Source organism: Molothrus aeneus, chromosome 8 (assembly GCF_037042795.1).
Source record: "Molothrus aeneus isolate 106 chromosome 8, BPBGC_Maene_1.0, whole genome shotgun sequence".
NCBI lineage: Eukaryota > Metazoa > Chordata > Aves > Passeriformes > Icteridae > Molothrus > Molothrus aeneus.
Window position 1 is genome coordinate 8,064,011 of NC_089653.1, and position 16,597 is coordinate 8,080,607.

A 16,597-nucleotide genomic window follows, 5' to 3' on the forward strand; every position below is an offset into this window, starting at 1 on the left:
CAGAGTAGTGTCACCCTGTGAGGTGACATTTGAATTTACAATTCCGCAGAGAAAAGCCATTAATTCACAAATTAACATTTCTCCCTCTCTCTCTCTCTAGCTCTTTCTCTCTCTCTCTCTCTCTATCTCACATGGATGTGCAAGCAATTGAAAAGACAAAGGAAATAGCCTTAAGGAAGAGACTTTACTGCTACTCTGTCTGTGCAGAGATTGCTACTACTGCTTCTAGATAGATAAACCAATTACCTGAGCTGCTCTGCTCATGGCAGCCTGCTATTACCTCCTTTTGTAGAGCTGATTCCATTGCCGGATTACACTGTGTGTATCTCATTAATGTAAACCAGCATGATACTGGGCGCTGTTTCTGACCCTTCTTGCCATAGCCCCTTGCTCTGCAGTGGAAGAGGGAAGTGGGAGAGGAGTTGAAGAGAGGTGACAGTAGGCACAACATACTTCCTAGAGCAGGCTACACACAGAGCTCATTAGAATAGCTGGGCTAAGCTTAGAGGAGATGGGGGCTTCCCTTCTGTGGAGCAGATATCATGACATTAACCCTGATCTCTTCCATGTCTTGGTGAGCACCAAGGGTGCTGTGCAAGAGGTCTTGTTTATGGGCACCAGATATGGGCAGTCTCTTGCATTCTCAGCTCTACATGGAGTTTTCAACAGGTGTAGAAATGCGTGTGGCAAGCAGACACAGAGGTGTGAGTACAAAAGCTGCGTATCCATAGCTATTGCACACGAGTGACTGACTCACAGAGGAACACAACAGAGCTCAGAATAAGAAGCAAGAGTAAGCACTTCAGCTTACAGATTGAGAGGGCCAGATTTCTCTGTAGTGCAACTCCATTGAAAGCAAGTAAAGGATGCCTGTGGACACGTTCTTGTCTAAGACAAACACTAGACACTACTTCTACACAACTGTGTTGTCTTCTAAATCCTCCTGTTGCTCTTTCCTGCCACTTTCTTTCTCATATACTTCTGCTATTACTGCTGCTGTGGCTGCTTGGATGGCGCGCGCACACACACACACACACACACACACACACACGTAGGCACCCAGCCACACCCTGGTGCCACTGCAGGCACACATCTGTGACACTGCCAGCCTAGCTATGCAAACTCATACCTCTGCAGGCATGGCTTCTCCCCACCTGCTCTGGTGAGGTCTCTTCAGTGGCTCCAAGACTACCTGCTGCGGGACACACTGGCAGTCAGCTTTCTGAGCACCTTCTGGCACTCTCTGCAGACTGCCTTGTAGGAACATGCTGGCTACCCTGCCTTTTAGCCTGGTCACAGAGCTATATGTGTTTGGGGAGAAAATGTCCAAGCAGTGTTGTTTAAATAAAGACTTGCACATACTAATGTGCAGTTATCCAGGTAAAAGAAAAATGGACCAGAATGGCTGTTTCTGGAAACCTAGTCTCCACATGCTCAGTGGCTGGAGCATGTGCCTTTCTTCAGCATTGCCTTGGGTCCTTAAATCTTCCTAAAAACTTATCCTTTTAACAAGAGCATCTGCCTCTCTGACATTCCCTGTGCCCCACACCGTGCACAGCACATGGCTGGGGAGCATCATCCCGCAGCTGGTGCTGGAAGACGGATCACGATCAGCGGAGGAATCGGCAGGCAGTGCCAGTAATTCAAACCATCCTGACCGTTCAGTGAACCTGAACCTGCTGACCTTGACAGCACTAGACAGAAGCGGCCTCAGGAATCCCAACCTTTAGAGAGGCATTGGCTGGAGGATGGCTCCTGCTCTCTCCCTTTCTTTCTTTCTTTCTTTCTTTTTTTCTTTCTATTCGTGATCACATCCAGCAGCCAAGGGGGCCCAACAGTCAGTCCCCAGTGCACCAATTAGCTCCTAATTTGTCTATCTCTGCACTCCCAAGTCTACATCAGTGTAACGTTAAGCATCGCTTGCTGTTCATAGATGTAAATCATTTCTATAGAGGAGTGGTTTTTTGTGATAAAGGAAAACACTAAGCACCTTGTTCTCAGTCAGGGCCACAGAAACCCCTCCTCCCAAAATGAGAGCTGCTGCTCCTGCTGTTTGGAAGGAAAGCAGAAGCTCTTTACTTCCCTAAGTGATAGTATCAGATCCTCTAGCCTTGTTTCACTGGATCCCGGGGGAACAACAAGATCTCACCAAGCAATTAGCCCATGAGAATCTTGACTGGATAGATGAGGGGCAAGGAGGCAATTTGATTGGAGGGGAGAAAGTAAGGAAAACCAGTGTGTTTATTTTGTCACCAGACCTTGCTTGAAAAAAATGCAGTTTGTGAACATTTTATGATGCTTTCAGGACTTTCAGGACTCCAGCTATCTCTGCTGATAAAACAGCACTTTGCATTGGCCTGCAGAGGCTATTCTAAGCTCTAGGATACTGCATATGAGGGATAACTCTCTTAGTAGTAGATGGCTGGAAAGAAGCATTTACAGATACATATTTGTATCTATCTATTGACACACACCAGACATGTTCTGTCTTCTGTCTGTCTCCATCCATAGCTCTTTGAAGATGATTTTTCCAAGAATCAATCAGATAAAATAAAGGATGCTTTAAATAGGGGTCAAATGCAATTCATGCCCATCTTAAGCCCCTTTAAAATGTCAGAGTTGTGTTAAGAGGCCTAAAAATAATGCCTAGATTCACATTTTCCTTTCACTTTTTTTCATTCACCCAAGCATCTTAGTGCTTACATCCCAATAGGTTCAAGGTACAAAGGCCTCTTCCTACAGAGGTCAACAGCTGCAGGAAAACACATATGAGTACAGAGCCAGAACAGGAGCCAGGTCATGGGTATCACGGTTTCCTTTTGGATGTGCATCAGGTCAGGATTTCGTTCTCTCTTTGGCCCTGCCTTTTTTTTGGTCAGAGGAGCTATTCTGGTTTTAAGGTAGGGGATCTGCATTGGAACAGATTTCTAGACATAAACCTTAATGAGGTGACTGTTGTTATGAAATGTCCATCAGATCTTGAGTGCCTTCTACTCCTCTCTTAAATGCTCTAGAAAAGGCTGTTATAAAGGACAAGTATACTTCCATTCCTGGTTTCCCAAAGGACTTGATGCTCTTTTGCTTTGGCTTTCGGCACCTAGTCTGATAAGAGGTAGGCCTTGAACAGAAGGGCTGACTTTCCAAGAAGATAAGAACTGTTCTAGAGTTTGGGACAACTTTATTAAATCACAGCAAACAAAAAACAATACTCCACTAGCTAATCCTCAAAGATACTTGTGGTTCTTCTCTGCAGAGACCTCACTTGTTTGTGAAACTGATTGCTGCCCATGGCTGGGCCTTCTCTTGTTTGGAGACTACCTTTTACAATTTGGAACATATTGCAATATACATTTTATAGAGATCACATTAGTATAGGTTCCTTCGTGAACCTATAATGGCCTTCATGCGACCTCATGCAGAAAGATGACAAATTATTCTACTAATGGTTTAGTTACTATAGGAATGAGGATTCAAAAAAAATATTTTGCATGGTGATGTTTCAAGCAGATTGCTGCCTATTGCAAGCCTGTAGCTCTTTTATTGCATGGCATTTCATAATTATCCATCCTGTATCATATGTTGTTTATTAACCTTCCCATTCTTAAGATCTCATTTTCTACTGAAATGTGGCTGACTCTCAGGTGGACCATAGCAGATGTTGAACAATACAGAGCATCAACTGTGAAATTTTGCTGTGCCATGTCCAAATGAAACCACAGGAGAATTAAGATATGCTGTGGGTAATCACTCAGGCTGGATTTTGTTCAGGACAGCCAGGTTAATGTCTGCACTCTTGCAAAAAATGCCATGGGAATTTTAATGACTCTGAGTGATTGGAGCCTTTGTTTTATGGCACGTCAAAAATGGCAGCTCTAAAAACACTCTGCTTGAATACTGGTTCAGTGCTGACTCAGAAGAGCTTCCAATAACATGATTCACAAGTATCTGGCTCAGGGGCAGGTACAGACTCCTTTGACTGATGAGGTTAAGGTAAAAGTGTACATGAGGGGAAAATAGGTGGAATGAAAGGAAGGGAAAGTCTAGAGGGAAACAGAAGGAAAGAAGACATATTAGTGGGGGACCACGCCGATGGAACCAAGCAGTCTAAAGGGGAATTCATATTTTCTAGACTGTCCATGGTCTGACCCAGATCTGCTGAGTCTATTTGCTGGTGTCTTCTCAGTGCTCTACACTGGAATCTCAGGGATTCCCACAAACTGGGAGGTGGAACTGGATGGTGACACTCCAGCTGTGGGCTCCCTGCTTTGTGTCTAGCAGTCCTGATAGCAGTGTTGATTTCCATGTCAGGCAAAGCACTGCTTGAGGAAAAAAAAAAACCCTCCAAGTGTGGCGGTGTCAGCGCTCGCTGTTGTTCGACAGTGTAAAATTAAATTAATAAAGCCCCCAACACAGGAAAACATAACAGGAAATTAATGGCCTTTACTGTCGCTCTGATGCAGTCATTTGCAACCCTGCTTTCCGCACCAAAGACTTCATAAATGCAAGCAGTTTCTCTAAACAAGCATAGTTAGGGCAGCATGTGATGTAATTTTTTGTGTTGCTTCTCTCCTTTGGAGCTAATAAAAGCCACCCCTTTTTCATATGCTCACCAAGGGGGATCCTGCCAAGAAGTAGCTCCCCAACAAACATGCTTAGGAAGATGAGAGAAGAGAGTTAAGCCACACCAATGATGCTGACAGCATCACTTTCTCTGGCAGAGAGAAAGCATAGCTTCAGAGCTCCCTGCAGCAGCAGCTGTACCCGAGGACACTGCAATACAGGCACTGTTGTGGACACCACAACAGCATAAATCAGCATAACCGTTCTGATAACTTTTAGGACGTGTAAATCAGTATAACTACTGAATGCAAGAGACTTACAGTTTTATACTCACCAGAGGATCTGGCTCACTATATGAGAATGCCAGAATGCATGTCTGTCAATGTAAACAAAGCAGTGTACTGGATTCTAGAGGCAGCTGCATTTCTGTTTGTCTGACAGTCAAACCTAATAGCACTAGTAAGAGATACTGGACCTAGGAAACTACTACCTAGGCTAAAACCCCTTAGGAAACTACTACCTAGGCTAAACTTGCATACTCACACATGCTGTAGTACATGTTGTATACACATCTGAGACAGCTGCTTGCATCCTAACACCTGGAAAGGCTTTTGCTGGCATTTTCAGTAAGGCTGGATGTGCTGATTTTTACTATCCAACACAGACTTCATTTCCCAGATGCTCTTGTCCAAATTTGCAATCATACACTTAGATACAGTAGTAAATACATATGATTTTCATATGCATATACACACTCGCTTCTTTAAATGCATTTTACATGCTCCCATGATAATCCAAGACTGATCTGGGCACACACTTCATTACACATTTGCACACACAATTCATTACATTTACATTCTCATTGAGCACTGCCATTTTTGCTCATATAAGCCCTGTATTCAAGCTGCACTGCCCGTCCCTGCTCCATCTAGGGTTCTCAGTCATACACAACCCCTGTGTAAAAAGCACTGCTGTCAGGCACCAGCACACATCTCACTCTTCCTCAGTCAGGCACACTCACTTCCCTGCATGAGCAGCCTTCCTTACTCACCAATTCTTCATGTGAGCTATACCCTCATTTCAAAACATAAAATCTGTTGTTTCTGAGCCTTTCTGCTTTAAGCCTGAGCATGTAAGAAAGAAATACACACAGTCTATGTGTTGCTGACACACTTAAACTACAGAGACACATGGACCAGCAGAGTACTATCAATTATCATACTGAAATTCAGGTTTGTGGATTCCCTTGAGGCAAATGGACACAGGAATCTGAACAAGAGTGGAGTTCATGAAGGCTGATGGTCTTCCTTGAGGTGATAATCCTCCAGTATTTATGCCCTACTATCCCTATTTCTGCAGGATACTGTACATAACCTGAACTTATTCTGTATCTTCTTTCACCATCACAGCGTAGATCTCTGATAACATTCCTTCTCTGTGCATTCCTGAATCTTGCCAGCCCCTTCCATGCTCCATCATCTCTATTCTGCACTCACTTAGGATCCTTCCCATCTGAATTTGAGGTTCATCTTTCTCCCCACCAGCTACCACAATCAAAGCACTCAGAATTCTTGCAACCCTACTACATGCTAAAACACAGAACTGACCCATCTAGAGATGATGACATCTTCTTTCGCACTATCTAAAAGACCACAAAAATTCTCCTGGAAGGAAACGCAACCCAAAATTTACAGCCTTCCTTTTCCAAACCTCTAACTAGTGGGGCAAGAAAGGCGAAAAGATCACCAGGTAAGGACTGCCAGTCCTTGCGCTTATCCTTACTGGGGGGAGTACAGTATTAGTTCAATAATTACTGAGGATGCAAACAGTGTCTCTAGAAACATTGTGACAGCTAGACTGGATGAGCTTGTGTGGATCAGGACATCAGTACCAGACAATCCGGGCCATCTGAAAATTTGTGACCCACTACCTCAGGACAAGGTTCTTGTCCTTGGTCGCTCTCTTGGTTAGGGGTCAGTTCAGACACAGATGCAGGATGTGTGCTATTCCCAGGGGGAGCTTGAGACCCAGGTTTGAAGGCCAGCTCTGCTGGTGCTGGGGTCCTTCGTGTTGCACTGAAGGCAGCGCGAGGGCCTGCGCAAGGCTGGCTGCCCTGAATGACAAGCACTGGCTATCGATCGCATTCTGAACTCGGCCCAGCCGATAGAAGGTAATTAATGACTCCATTTGCCTCAGTACCGAGGAGAACAATTGAGTTTGAAACTGCAACAACTGGCAGTGTGGGGAAAGGCCCCCCGGGATGGACAGGAAAGCTGCCTGACAGGCCCAGGCTGCATGGGGACAAGGGAACACATCAGAGGGGGAAAAAAGAGAAGAGAAATCGGAAAAAGGGAAAGAGCAGTCTTAACACAAAAGTGTGATTTGGGAAGGGGCAGCACATGTATCCACAAATGCTAAGGGCGTGGGAGAGGGCTGCTCTGAGTTGAGCACCCCGGCAGGGATGGTGCAGGCAGGCTGCAAGAGACAACAGGGTCGCCTTGCTGGTGCAGAGGAACAGCATTGCAGCAGCCAGCTCAGCACCACTGCACCAGACAGTTGTGCTTCCCTCGGAGCCTTTGACAATTAGATGGGTTCTGCTGTGTCACCTGGCTGGCAGTTCTCATGCCAGTCACATTCGCTTTTGTTATGACTGTGATTTTTATTGGTAGAGCTGCAAGGGCCCAGCTGAGATCAGGGCCCCATGGCACTGCAGGCAGACGTCATAGGGATAGTAACAGCCCCTTCCCTAAAAGAGAGCAGTATCTCCATGTTTGTGTGGTAGCTGCACAGCTTCTCATGACCTTCCTAGATGTTTCCGTACCATAAAAATCTCCCTATGTCAACAATACTTCTGAGTTATTTGTTGAGGTGGTCTTGTCCCACCCTGAGCAAGAGTTCTGTCTGTCACTTGTAACCAGGGAAGTAATGAATTATGCTACTTTGCGCTACTTGTACATTTTGGTGTTTTTGTGGCTTCCAGACCTGAGAATGTCTCTTTGTTTTGGAATTATTTAATGGGCATATTCCCTGTGTCAGATGTAGTCAAGGCTGTTCTGTTGTTCTTTGGCACAGCATTTCCTTGTTATCTGTCAGAATAGCTCTGTAACACCCATGGAGCATTTCTGTGTCTTGTGTTGAGGGTTTACTCTAAACATTTGCTGTGTGTACTCCCTTGGCTGTCCCTTGGAGGAGAGATATTTCCTGTCACATGTGCAAGGCCTGATCACACTGACAGCAATGTGTGCCTTTGTGAGGGACACGGTGATTGATGCCATGGTTTGCCTCTCAAGCAGTTTGTTAAGATTCTTATGATTTAAAAGAGAGGTTTCCCTTCCACTAAAAGGGAAGTGGGAAAGGTGATGATGCTGCTTCCTATTGGGTACAGTTATCACAGTTACCCACGTGGCATCCTCAGACTCATCCTGCAGCTGAACTCCTCCTTTACTCCTTTGAACAGGACCCCTTCCAATATCTGCTTTCTTGGCAAGTACCTGTCCTATAAGCTTTTAGCACTGTTCTTCATCAGCTGAAGTGACTGTTGCCCACCACAGTGCCATTCCTCCTGGGATCTGATAGACTTTCCCAAATCAGATTTTCCCCATAGGCCCTTTCTTCACAAGCACCTTCAGCCCTCTGATGGACTCCATCTCTTCTCCAAAGTCCTCTCTGGTCTTTTCTGCCACCTTTGCTCACACCCACATGGCTGTCAGCTCTCATACTTTGTGTATTACACTATTTGAAGCTTCTCCTGATAGTCCAGCTTACAGAGTCATACCCTTAGATGAGAATTCAATTTTGATCTAAAATCAGATATAAGTGTCTGACCCTTGTAGTTTCAAGGAAAAAATGAAAACACATCCTCTGCAGGTTTTGACACCAGAAGATAAACACAGGGGACTTACAATCACTTGGTTTTGAAGAAAATAAAACGATCTGTGACTGTGAATGTCTCAGCTTTAGCAACACAAGACATACAAATCTGTCTTTCAGGATCACCTTTGTGAAACCTTCTCTGCTTCAAAAGTAAAATAAATATGCACAATTCATATAATTGCTCTGTGAAGTTTGGGATTCATGCATTCTACTGTGACTAAGCCAAATCCTACTGCAAGCTGTTTAGACAAGATCGGCATCGAGGTACCCTGCAGGCCTCTGTGAAAGTTTCCTTTGAGATTCCTAAAATCTGATTTTGCAGATTTTAAAGCATAGGCTAGGGCAGAGTGGCCCATCCCCCTCCTTCATCCCTCTTCCCTCCAGGAATTTCAACCTAAACTAAAGCATTGTCTTTTGCCTTACAACTTTTGTACCCCTCTCTATCCATTTGCTTGCTTTGATCATTCTTATTTCTTATTTAACCCCATTCTTTACCCTTCTCCTTCCTTCATCCTTCTCTTTCATTTCCTGTAGACTGTACAGATGCTCTCTCATCAGCTGGTCCTGGGTTTCCCAAATACACATACACGCTTATGTGTGCACATGCACACGCACACACTCTGACATAAATAAATAAATAAATAGAAAGGTCAGTGAGCAGAGCAGCAATAACCCCTAAAACAGTACTATCAGAGGGACATGATTGATCAATTGAATTCCATAGCGGCTCAAAAATGTGGGATTAAGTAGTGTATTATACGCACAATGAGTTGAGGCATGATGTTCATTTCAAGTTCATTTCGCCAGCCCTCTGCCACCAGATCAGGCAATCAATAGGGGCAGCAGATATCATATATCACCTCTCTCCGTGCTAGGCAGAGAGCACCATAATCTCCCGCAAATTTAGAGTGACAGATTTGTCAAGATCTGAAGGGCCCCTGAATAAATGAAGGAAAAGAGACTCTTACAGCGACTCAGGAAAGCTGTGATTTCAGCTTCTTCACACAAAGGTATGGCCTGTGCACATGCAGGAGACACATGTGCACAGGGCTCTGAAGGCAGACAGAATTGCAAATACCTGTGCATGTGTGCACAAATCTGTGTAACCACTCAGGGCAACTCACTAAGGGTAAAATCTAGTTTAATGACAATCAGTGAAAGTTTTACTGTGCATCAGTCCACTCACACCAAACACCATGTGGAGTTTAAGGCTGCCAACCTTGAAAATCAGGTATAGCCAAAACCAGCAGCCACAGACAAATGCCTGGTCAAGTATGTACTGTGATGCAGAATCTAAAGAATAACAGAATAATTATCTACTGCAAAAATACCCATGTGTATTAGCGTCATGGTGTGTACAATCATACACACTGACTGACACGTGGAAAAATCCTCAAAGACAAACAGCTTCACAGGCTGCAGACAGGTTGAGGCTGATACAGAAACATTTTTTTTTTCCTGAGTCTGGACCCAGGAGTTCTGTGCTAGCTTTCTGCAGGGAAGACCAGAGTTCTAGTCCTCCTGAAATTCAGCACCTGCAGAAACAGCCCAGTGTCATATAAAACATGAAAACCGTACTGACCCACACAGTGTGCAGTCCACCAAGCCTAATCCTTGCTTTGTTTTCTTAGTCAAATCTGTCATGAACTCCAGATTTCAGGAAATTTTTAACTTTCTCTTGAGCAAATAAGCCTGGGGAGAGGAGAAAACTGCAGGGATCAGTGCCAGTAAACAGCCTTGCTCTGGCTTGGGGTAGAAAAGAAAGAGAGAAGAGGCTGCTTGAGGGAAGGCTGCTGGCAGGGACAAATCAATATGTAATATTTTCTATGGTCTTGTGAGTGGTACTGTACTACGCTACTGTATATAATGTACTATTGATTATATCATATCGTATAATCACCTATAAACGGATATATCTCATAGCCAGAAGGCAGCAGGCTCAGTCATAACTCTGGGCCACCAGTTGGGCATTAACTGTGCCAGGAAAATACCATCTTGGCACTATCCATGAGCTAAAAGAGGAAGCAGCAGAATGGTATTGTTCTGGATGCTGCACAGTGAATGTCACTCCAGGCTCCTGGGAGCATCATGTGTCCATGAGCACCTCATGATTGCATGGGGGAAGGAAAAGGTCTATACAGAACCCTGGACCAATTTCCTGACAGCAGATTTCTGAGATTCACAGACTGGAGGCCACCAAGAAAGGCTTAAGTATGAGGCATATTAGTGAAAAACCAGGAAGATAATTGCAGCACAAGAGGGAGAACCTGATCTTAGGTTACTCAGGGTGATAAGACAGGCAGACTTGTGTCTGATGAAGCACAGTAGGTAAGGATTCAGCATGGAGAGTATGGAGGTATATCAGCATGGATGAAGGAGAGATTATTGCCAAAGTTAGGCTGAGATGTGACAGCAGAAAGATACTCAGCACAGTTGGAGGAGATTATAATGAGAAGACTTGCCTTAGATGAGATGAGGGATTATGACAGAGGAAGATTCACTTCAGCTGGGACAGGAGGTTATAACAGACAGACTCACCTTGGATATGACAGATGCTAATAGCAGGAGACTTACTCTAGATAAAAAGGGGTTATAACAGAGAAAAATGCACCTCATTTGAGTTGGGGGATAACAGAGGGAAAAAACCAAACCAAACCCAGATAGGTGATCAGATGGTTTATCACAGGAAAAAAATCACCTTGGATGGGGTAGGGCATTTATAACGGACCCACAGCAGAGGGGATGAGTGGGATGATGTAAGAGACATGGGATGGCACAACAGAAAGAGAGACATCCTGGAGCATGGCAGGAGGCACTGCTGTGAGATTGGACTGTGTCAGAGGGCTGTTGTAGGGACAGAGATGCACTTCCAGGGAAGCTTCTACCAGAAGGCAGCTATATTCCTAGTAAGAACAAAGTAATACAAGAAAGGCTGAATCGCACTGAGCAGGTGGGAATTTTGTAATTCCCACCTAGGTTTTGTAATACAATAATTCATTTTGGATAAGAAGGGAGACTGGCAGAGACAAAGATTCATCTCATTTTGGAGGGAGTTTTATAACAGAGATATGGGTCATGATAAATCACAAGCTACACATAGGTGAATGGGACAGAAACCAACATATGTTGGATGGGACAGCTGCCCCGCAGGGAGAGATTTGTCTCTGGTGAAACATGGAGTCAGAAACCAGATTTCCCTGTTATCTAAGGGGAATGAAAGGTTTATCTATGATATGATCAGATGAAATTAGAACAGTGATAGCAGCTCATAGGACTGGGGAGATAAAACAGAGACTGTCTCCCCTCCAAACTGTAAGAGAGCCTTTTTCCCATTGCAGGCTCCCTCAGTTCTCTCCACTACAGCCCATCCTCAGCACTCTTGTTTCTCTGTGAACTGCCTCTCCAGTGGTCTTCTAGCGATGCTAATCGCTGTGCTTTGCTCCCATTTTATGCTCGGCAGTGGAGATTTGGCAATTTTTAACACTGAAAATCAGCGGAACCGAAACTCATCTCTGAGCTAAGCGCCATTCTCCACAGCCTCACTCATCCTGGGCAGGAGAATCCCACAGAACCCAGTGGAGCAGCCTGGCCATTCCATCAGAGAGAAGGGGGCTCCTTTTGGACCCCTGTAGCTCCTCTTCCCTCAGGAGTGGCACAGCTACCTGGGTGGAGGCACAGAGCCTCCCTCTTTCCTGCTCTGTCCTTGTCCTGCATCCATTACCAATCCAAGCCAGGGTGGTGCTAACTCCCTGTTTTCTCTGTCTGTGCCCTGCAGATGTATCCGAGGGCTCAGTTCCCAATGGAGATTCCCAGAGCAGCGTGGACAGTTTGCGGAAGCACCTTCGTGGCGACACTTTCACCCAGCAGCAGCTGGAAGCTTTAGATCGAGTTTTTGAGCGTCCTTCTTACCCTGACGTCTTTCAAACATCAGAGCACATCAAATCTGAGCAGGTGAGGGCCTGGCCTGGTAATGGGAACCCACAGGCACTGTGAGGATGATGGCAGGGAGATTCCCTCACCAAAATCCCTCTCCTCCTCTCTGTCCCTTGTTATGATGCTGACCTGTTATTGCACATACCTTTTATAGCCCTGTCTATTCATAACTGTATCACTGTGCTTATACACAAGCTTTATCTCCTCTGGTAAACTTGCCATAAATGTGCACACTGTGCTCTCCCTATGTCCCCATGACCACTTTTCCCTCTGCACACAGACCTGTCTGTAGCTTGCCATGAACATGCCTACCCCCCATCTATGTTCACTGGCAGACAGCACTGCATAGAAACTTCTGCACCCTGAGATCACACTGGTGACCAGCAAGCCACAGGGTTGGGTTTAAATGGATAATTTTCCTTCATGGCCCAAAGCTGACACTCAGCTCCTATCTCCAACATAGTTTTCCACACTTCTGCAGCTCTGCCACCTTTTCTTTACTCCCCCACTCTCCCAGCCTTTTATCCCAAAAGCTGTTTGTCTTAATAAAATGAAAATCAAAAGTCTTTTTAAACCGCCCCAAGCCATAAACCAACAAAGGAAGAGAAGGAGAGGTTGGCTGTGGACTCCCTTCATCCCAGAGTCCCTGGGTTTATTACAATGAATAACCTTTATTTACTTTCATTAGACTATTAAGCACCAGCACAGTCATTTTTCCCCCTGAAACTCTGAGCAGGGCCCATAAAGCAAATCCAAAGCCTAATTGAGTTCATTTTAATTTCTCTCCGATCACAGCGAATTACTCTGGTGATAAATCAGGGGGCAGGCTCACCCCCAGTAGAAGGCCTAATTTGCAGCTAATTACAAAACTGATTTCTACAGGAAGATCAATACAAGAAGGAATTGGAAATGACTAGGCAGTCCTAGCCAAGCAGGGACAGGGGCGGGGAGGGGGCAGCACGCGTGGAACCTGCTGGAGGAGGGGAAGATGTGGGGAGGGGGCTGGGGAAGTGCATGGAAAAAAACAGAGGAGAAAGAGCAGAAAATCAGTTTTAATTTAACGTAATATTAATCAGAGCAACTTTTCCTGCTGTTTTGTAGCCTTCCTGGTTTCTCCAGCTCCCGCGTCTGGTCTGGAGGCTGCCACAATAAAAAGGCAATTACCAGAGCCTTTCGGACAGGACACCCTTTCAGATTCAATGGCTCTCCCCCTCCCACCCTTCTGTTAGCCATGTGGCTCCCCCCTCCCCAATTTCATACCCCAATGCACAGAGTGACAGAGGCAGGGGATGAGGCTTCTTTGTTTTTAAAAAGCTAGGACAGAGGTAACAGCGGAGGGGAGACAGGCGACCCAGGCAGAGACCCTGGCGCCAGTGCGCCAACACTGGCTGCTTCCTACAGCCTGCCTGTCCTAGTCATGTCATTGTAGTCCTATGCCCCAGCTGTCCTTGTCACCAGGGCAAACACCTCCCATCTCCACTCAGCCAAGAGGAGGGGATGTGGATTTCCCCTTTCTTTTCCCGTGAGCTGGCACAGACAGCCATCCCCATCCCCACAGCATCAAATGAGGGTTCAGCCATACCACAGATAACAGGCCAGATCCCTCACCTCTCTTCCCCTTCACAGCATCAAGCAGGCAGGTGGGATAGTCCATCCTAGGATACCCCCTCCTCATCCCCCTCAACCTTCTTGTCACTTTATCTTCTCCATTTCCTCCTCCTCCTCCTCTTCCATCTGTGCAAGGGTTTGCATCTCTCCTCTTCCTCCCCCCCATCTGTACACCCTTCCCTTTCTCCCATCACATCAATAGCGAGCTGTCTTTCTCCTCTCTTCCCCAGGGTAATGAGTACTCCCTCCCAGCTCTGACCCCTGGTCTCGATGAAGTCAAATCAAGTCTATCCACCTCTGCTAACCCAGACCTGGGGACAAATGTGTCAGGACCCCAGACGTACCCTGTGGTGACCGGTAAGCTGCCTGACCAAACAGCAGAATCAAGCTTTTTATTTATTTCCCTCATCACCATTAGCTTCTGCTTTTTCTGCTAATGCAAGATACCCCTCTGTGGCAAACAAGGAAAGAGACAAAAAGACTGTGGAGAACATAAGGGTGGATAAGTTTATAAGTTTATAATTCAGAGTGTTGGCAGTTTTGGGTACATTTAGATGTGTCCCGGTGTGACTCAACGATAGGCAAACCCAGACATGAATCACAAACTTGTGTGCCCAGATGGGGCTTAAGGTTGGGATGTTGGTGGAGAACAAATATGTCCAAATATGCACTGTGATTTTTTTCCTTTGTATCTGAGAACAAAGGGGTCATGGCTTACCTAAGATCTCCACTTGGTTTTCTTTTGGAGAAATAATAGTTTAAGTTTTATTCAGCCCTGGCATTTGGAAGGGGCATTTGCAAATTAAAAACTGAGATCTGCTGAACTGCAACTGCTCAACTTCCTCCTCCTTAAGTTCATGAGTCTCTTAGGAAAGCTGGCAAAATATTTGTTCACAGCCTTTCCTCATGTGTGGGCACCTTAAACTCAAGTGTGTCTGGGAGAGTAGAAACTGTGAGCAAGCACATGAAAGCAGACAAATCAGGATGCAGAGAAATAGGAGGCAACCTCTGTAGCAGATGCTTCACTGAAACTTCCTTTTTGCTGGTAGCACATGCAGAACCTGAGTGGTACAGTTTGGCCTGAGGCCACAGGTCACTCCCACACTGTCCTGATACTGGTGTAGGCTGCCTGTCCTGCGTGTGTCTAGAGCCGTAAGGAAATATTCTGGTGTCACAGCCCTTCTTCTTGAGGCCTTGGTTGCCATTGGTGGCTGCCTCTCCTTTTCCTTTTACAGCTACCACACTTGCACATCTCCTCCTGGGTAATTAAAGTGGCTGCAAGGCTCAAGTGACTTGCCCCTGTTTGGAATATTCCCCTTTCTTGACAACTTTTGTAGCCCCTCTAGAAACCTTGTGGCAGAAGTTGAGAAACAACTCATGACAAAGGTCTAAGTCCTGTTAGTAAGGGAAGAAGCTTCTTGTCCCTTGACCAAAAAGTTGTCCTCTGATGGCACAGAATCAAGAGCATTTGAGTATGTATCTCAATTTTTTCTTGCAGAAACCCCAGCTAATAGCTCCTGATGTCAGGGCAGCTCATGGCTGAGGCAGGCAGTCATTGCTTGTTCAGCAAACGTTGAGCAAAGGCATATTGTTGTATGCAACTTTTGGCTACCAAGAACTTTGGGACCAGGCAGGATCAGTAACAGTTAACTCAAACACAGAGGACATCCAGCGTGTCTGCAAAATCTCATGGAGAATATGGGAGGTTAACTATATTATTCAGGAAATGTCTAGAAAGTATGACATCCCAGACCTTTTTCATGGCTTTTACAGCTATCAGGCTTGATTCAGAATCCTTGTAGACATGCAGTCTCTTATCCAACCAGAAAAAAAATGGCTTAGCTTTGGCAAAAGTGTTCTACCTTTCTTTGTATTTGCAAAACTCAGCTGTCGTTCATCTACTGTTTAGCAGATTCTCATCTCTTACAGGAAATATCTTCTGGTCTTTGAGGGGCAAAGCCAGTAGGAGAGCAAGGCAAATCCCCACAGCTAAATGTAAAGGTGATGTGTCTACAATCAGAGTTTAAGATTCAAAGAAGCCATGAAAATAGTTCTTTTTAGTCCTTTTGCCTAAGTGAAGATGGTGCATTCTAGCTTGTCAATGTGAGAGGAGGCTTCCTGAAGGCTGGGACACTAAACAAGCCTTGGACATGACTCTCACAAGGGCACAGCATGAGACAGATTTGGTCTCACAGACAAGACTGTAGGCTGAGGAAAAAACTTTCTTCATGTCCCTCCCACCCTGTGCTACCCCTACTCTGTTCCCTGCCACACTCCCAGCTCAGCTTGAGAACATCCCCATCTGATCCATCTGGATCCAAGAGTGAGAAAAGTTCATTTCAGACCCAGCTTGACATTCCCAGGTGGCAACTTAGCACTAACATCTCAATCTGTATGCGACATTTCAATCAGTGCAGAGTAACAAAAGCGGAACTATTAGCACTGGGAGCTGTTCACTGGTGGTAATGATGGAGAAACTCAGAAACTGGAAATGAAAAGGGGAAGAAAAAGCCCCTCAACAACCTGAAAGGCATCAGGGGAAGAGGGGCGGAGAATTTTTCCTGTACACTTAGGCCAGGATCCAATGTTTGGATTAATGGTGCCATTACCCAAGAAAGGACTT

At 45.4% G+C, this 16,597-nt stretch overlaps 1 protein-coding gene across 4 annotated transcripts in view; it reads left to right on the forward strand.

Moving 5' to 3' along the window:
- The window catches only part of PAX2 (paired box 2), an 83,167-nt gene that overhangs the window by 45,529 nt on the left and 21,041 nt on the right, over positions 1 to 16,597 (forward strand). For all 4 annotated transcript variants that reach the window (XM_066554658.1, XM_066554655.1, XM_066554656.1 and 1 more), the window contains exons 6-7: positions 12,209 to 12,384; positions 14,205 to 14,331. In XM_066554658.1, coding sequence (XP_066410755.1) covers positions 12,209 to 12,384; positions 14,205 to 14,331 — 303 coding nt within the window. The remainder of the gene's footprint in view (positions 1 to 12,208; positions 12,385 to 14,204; positions 14,332 to 16,597) is intronic.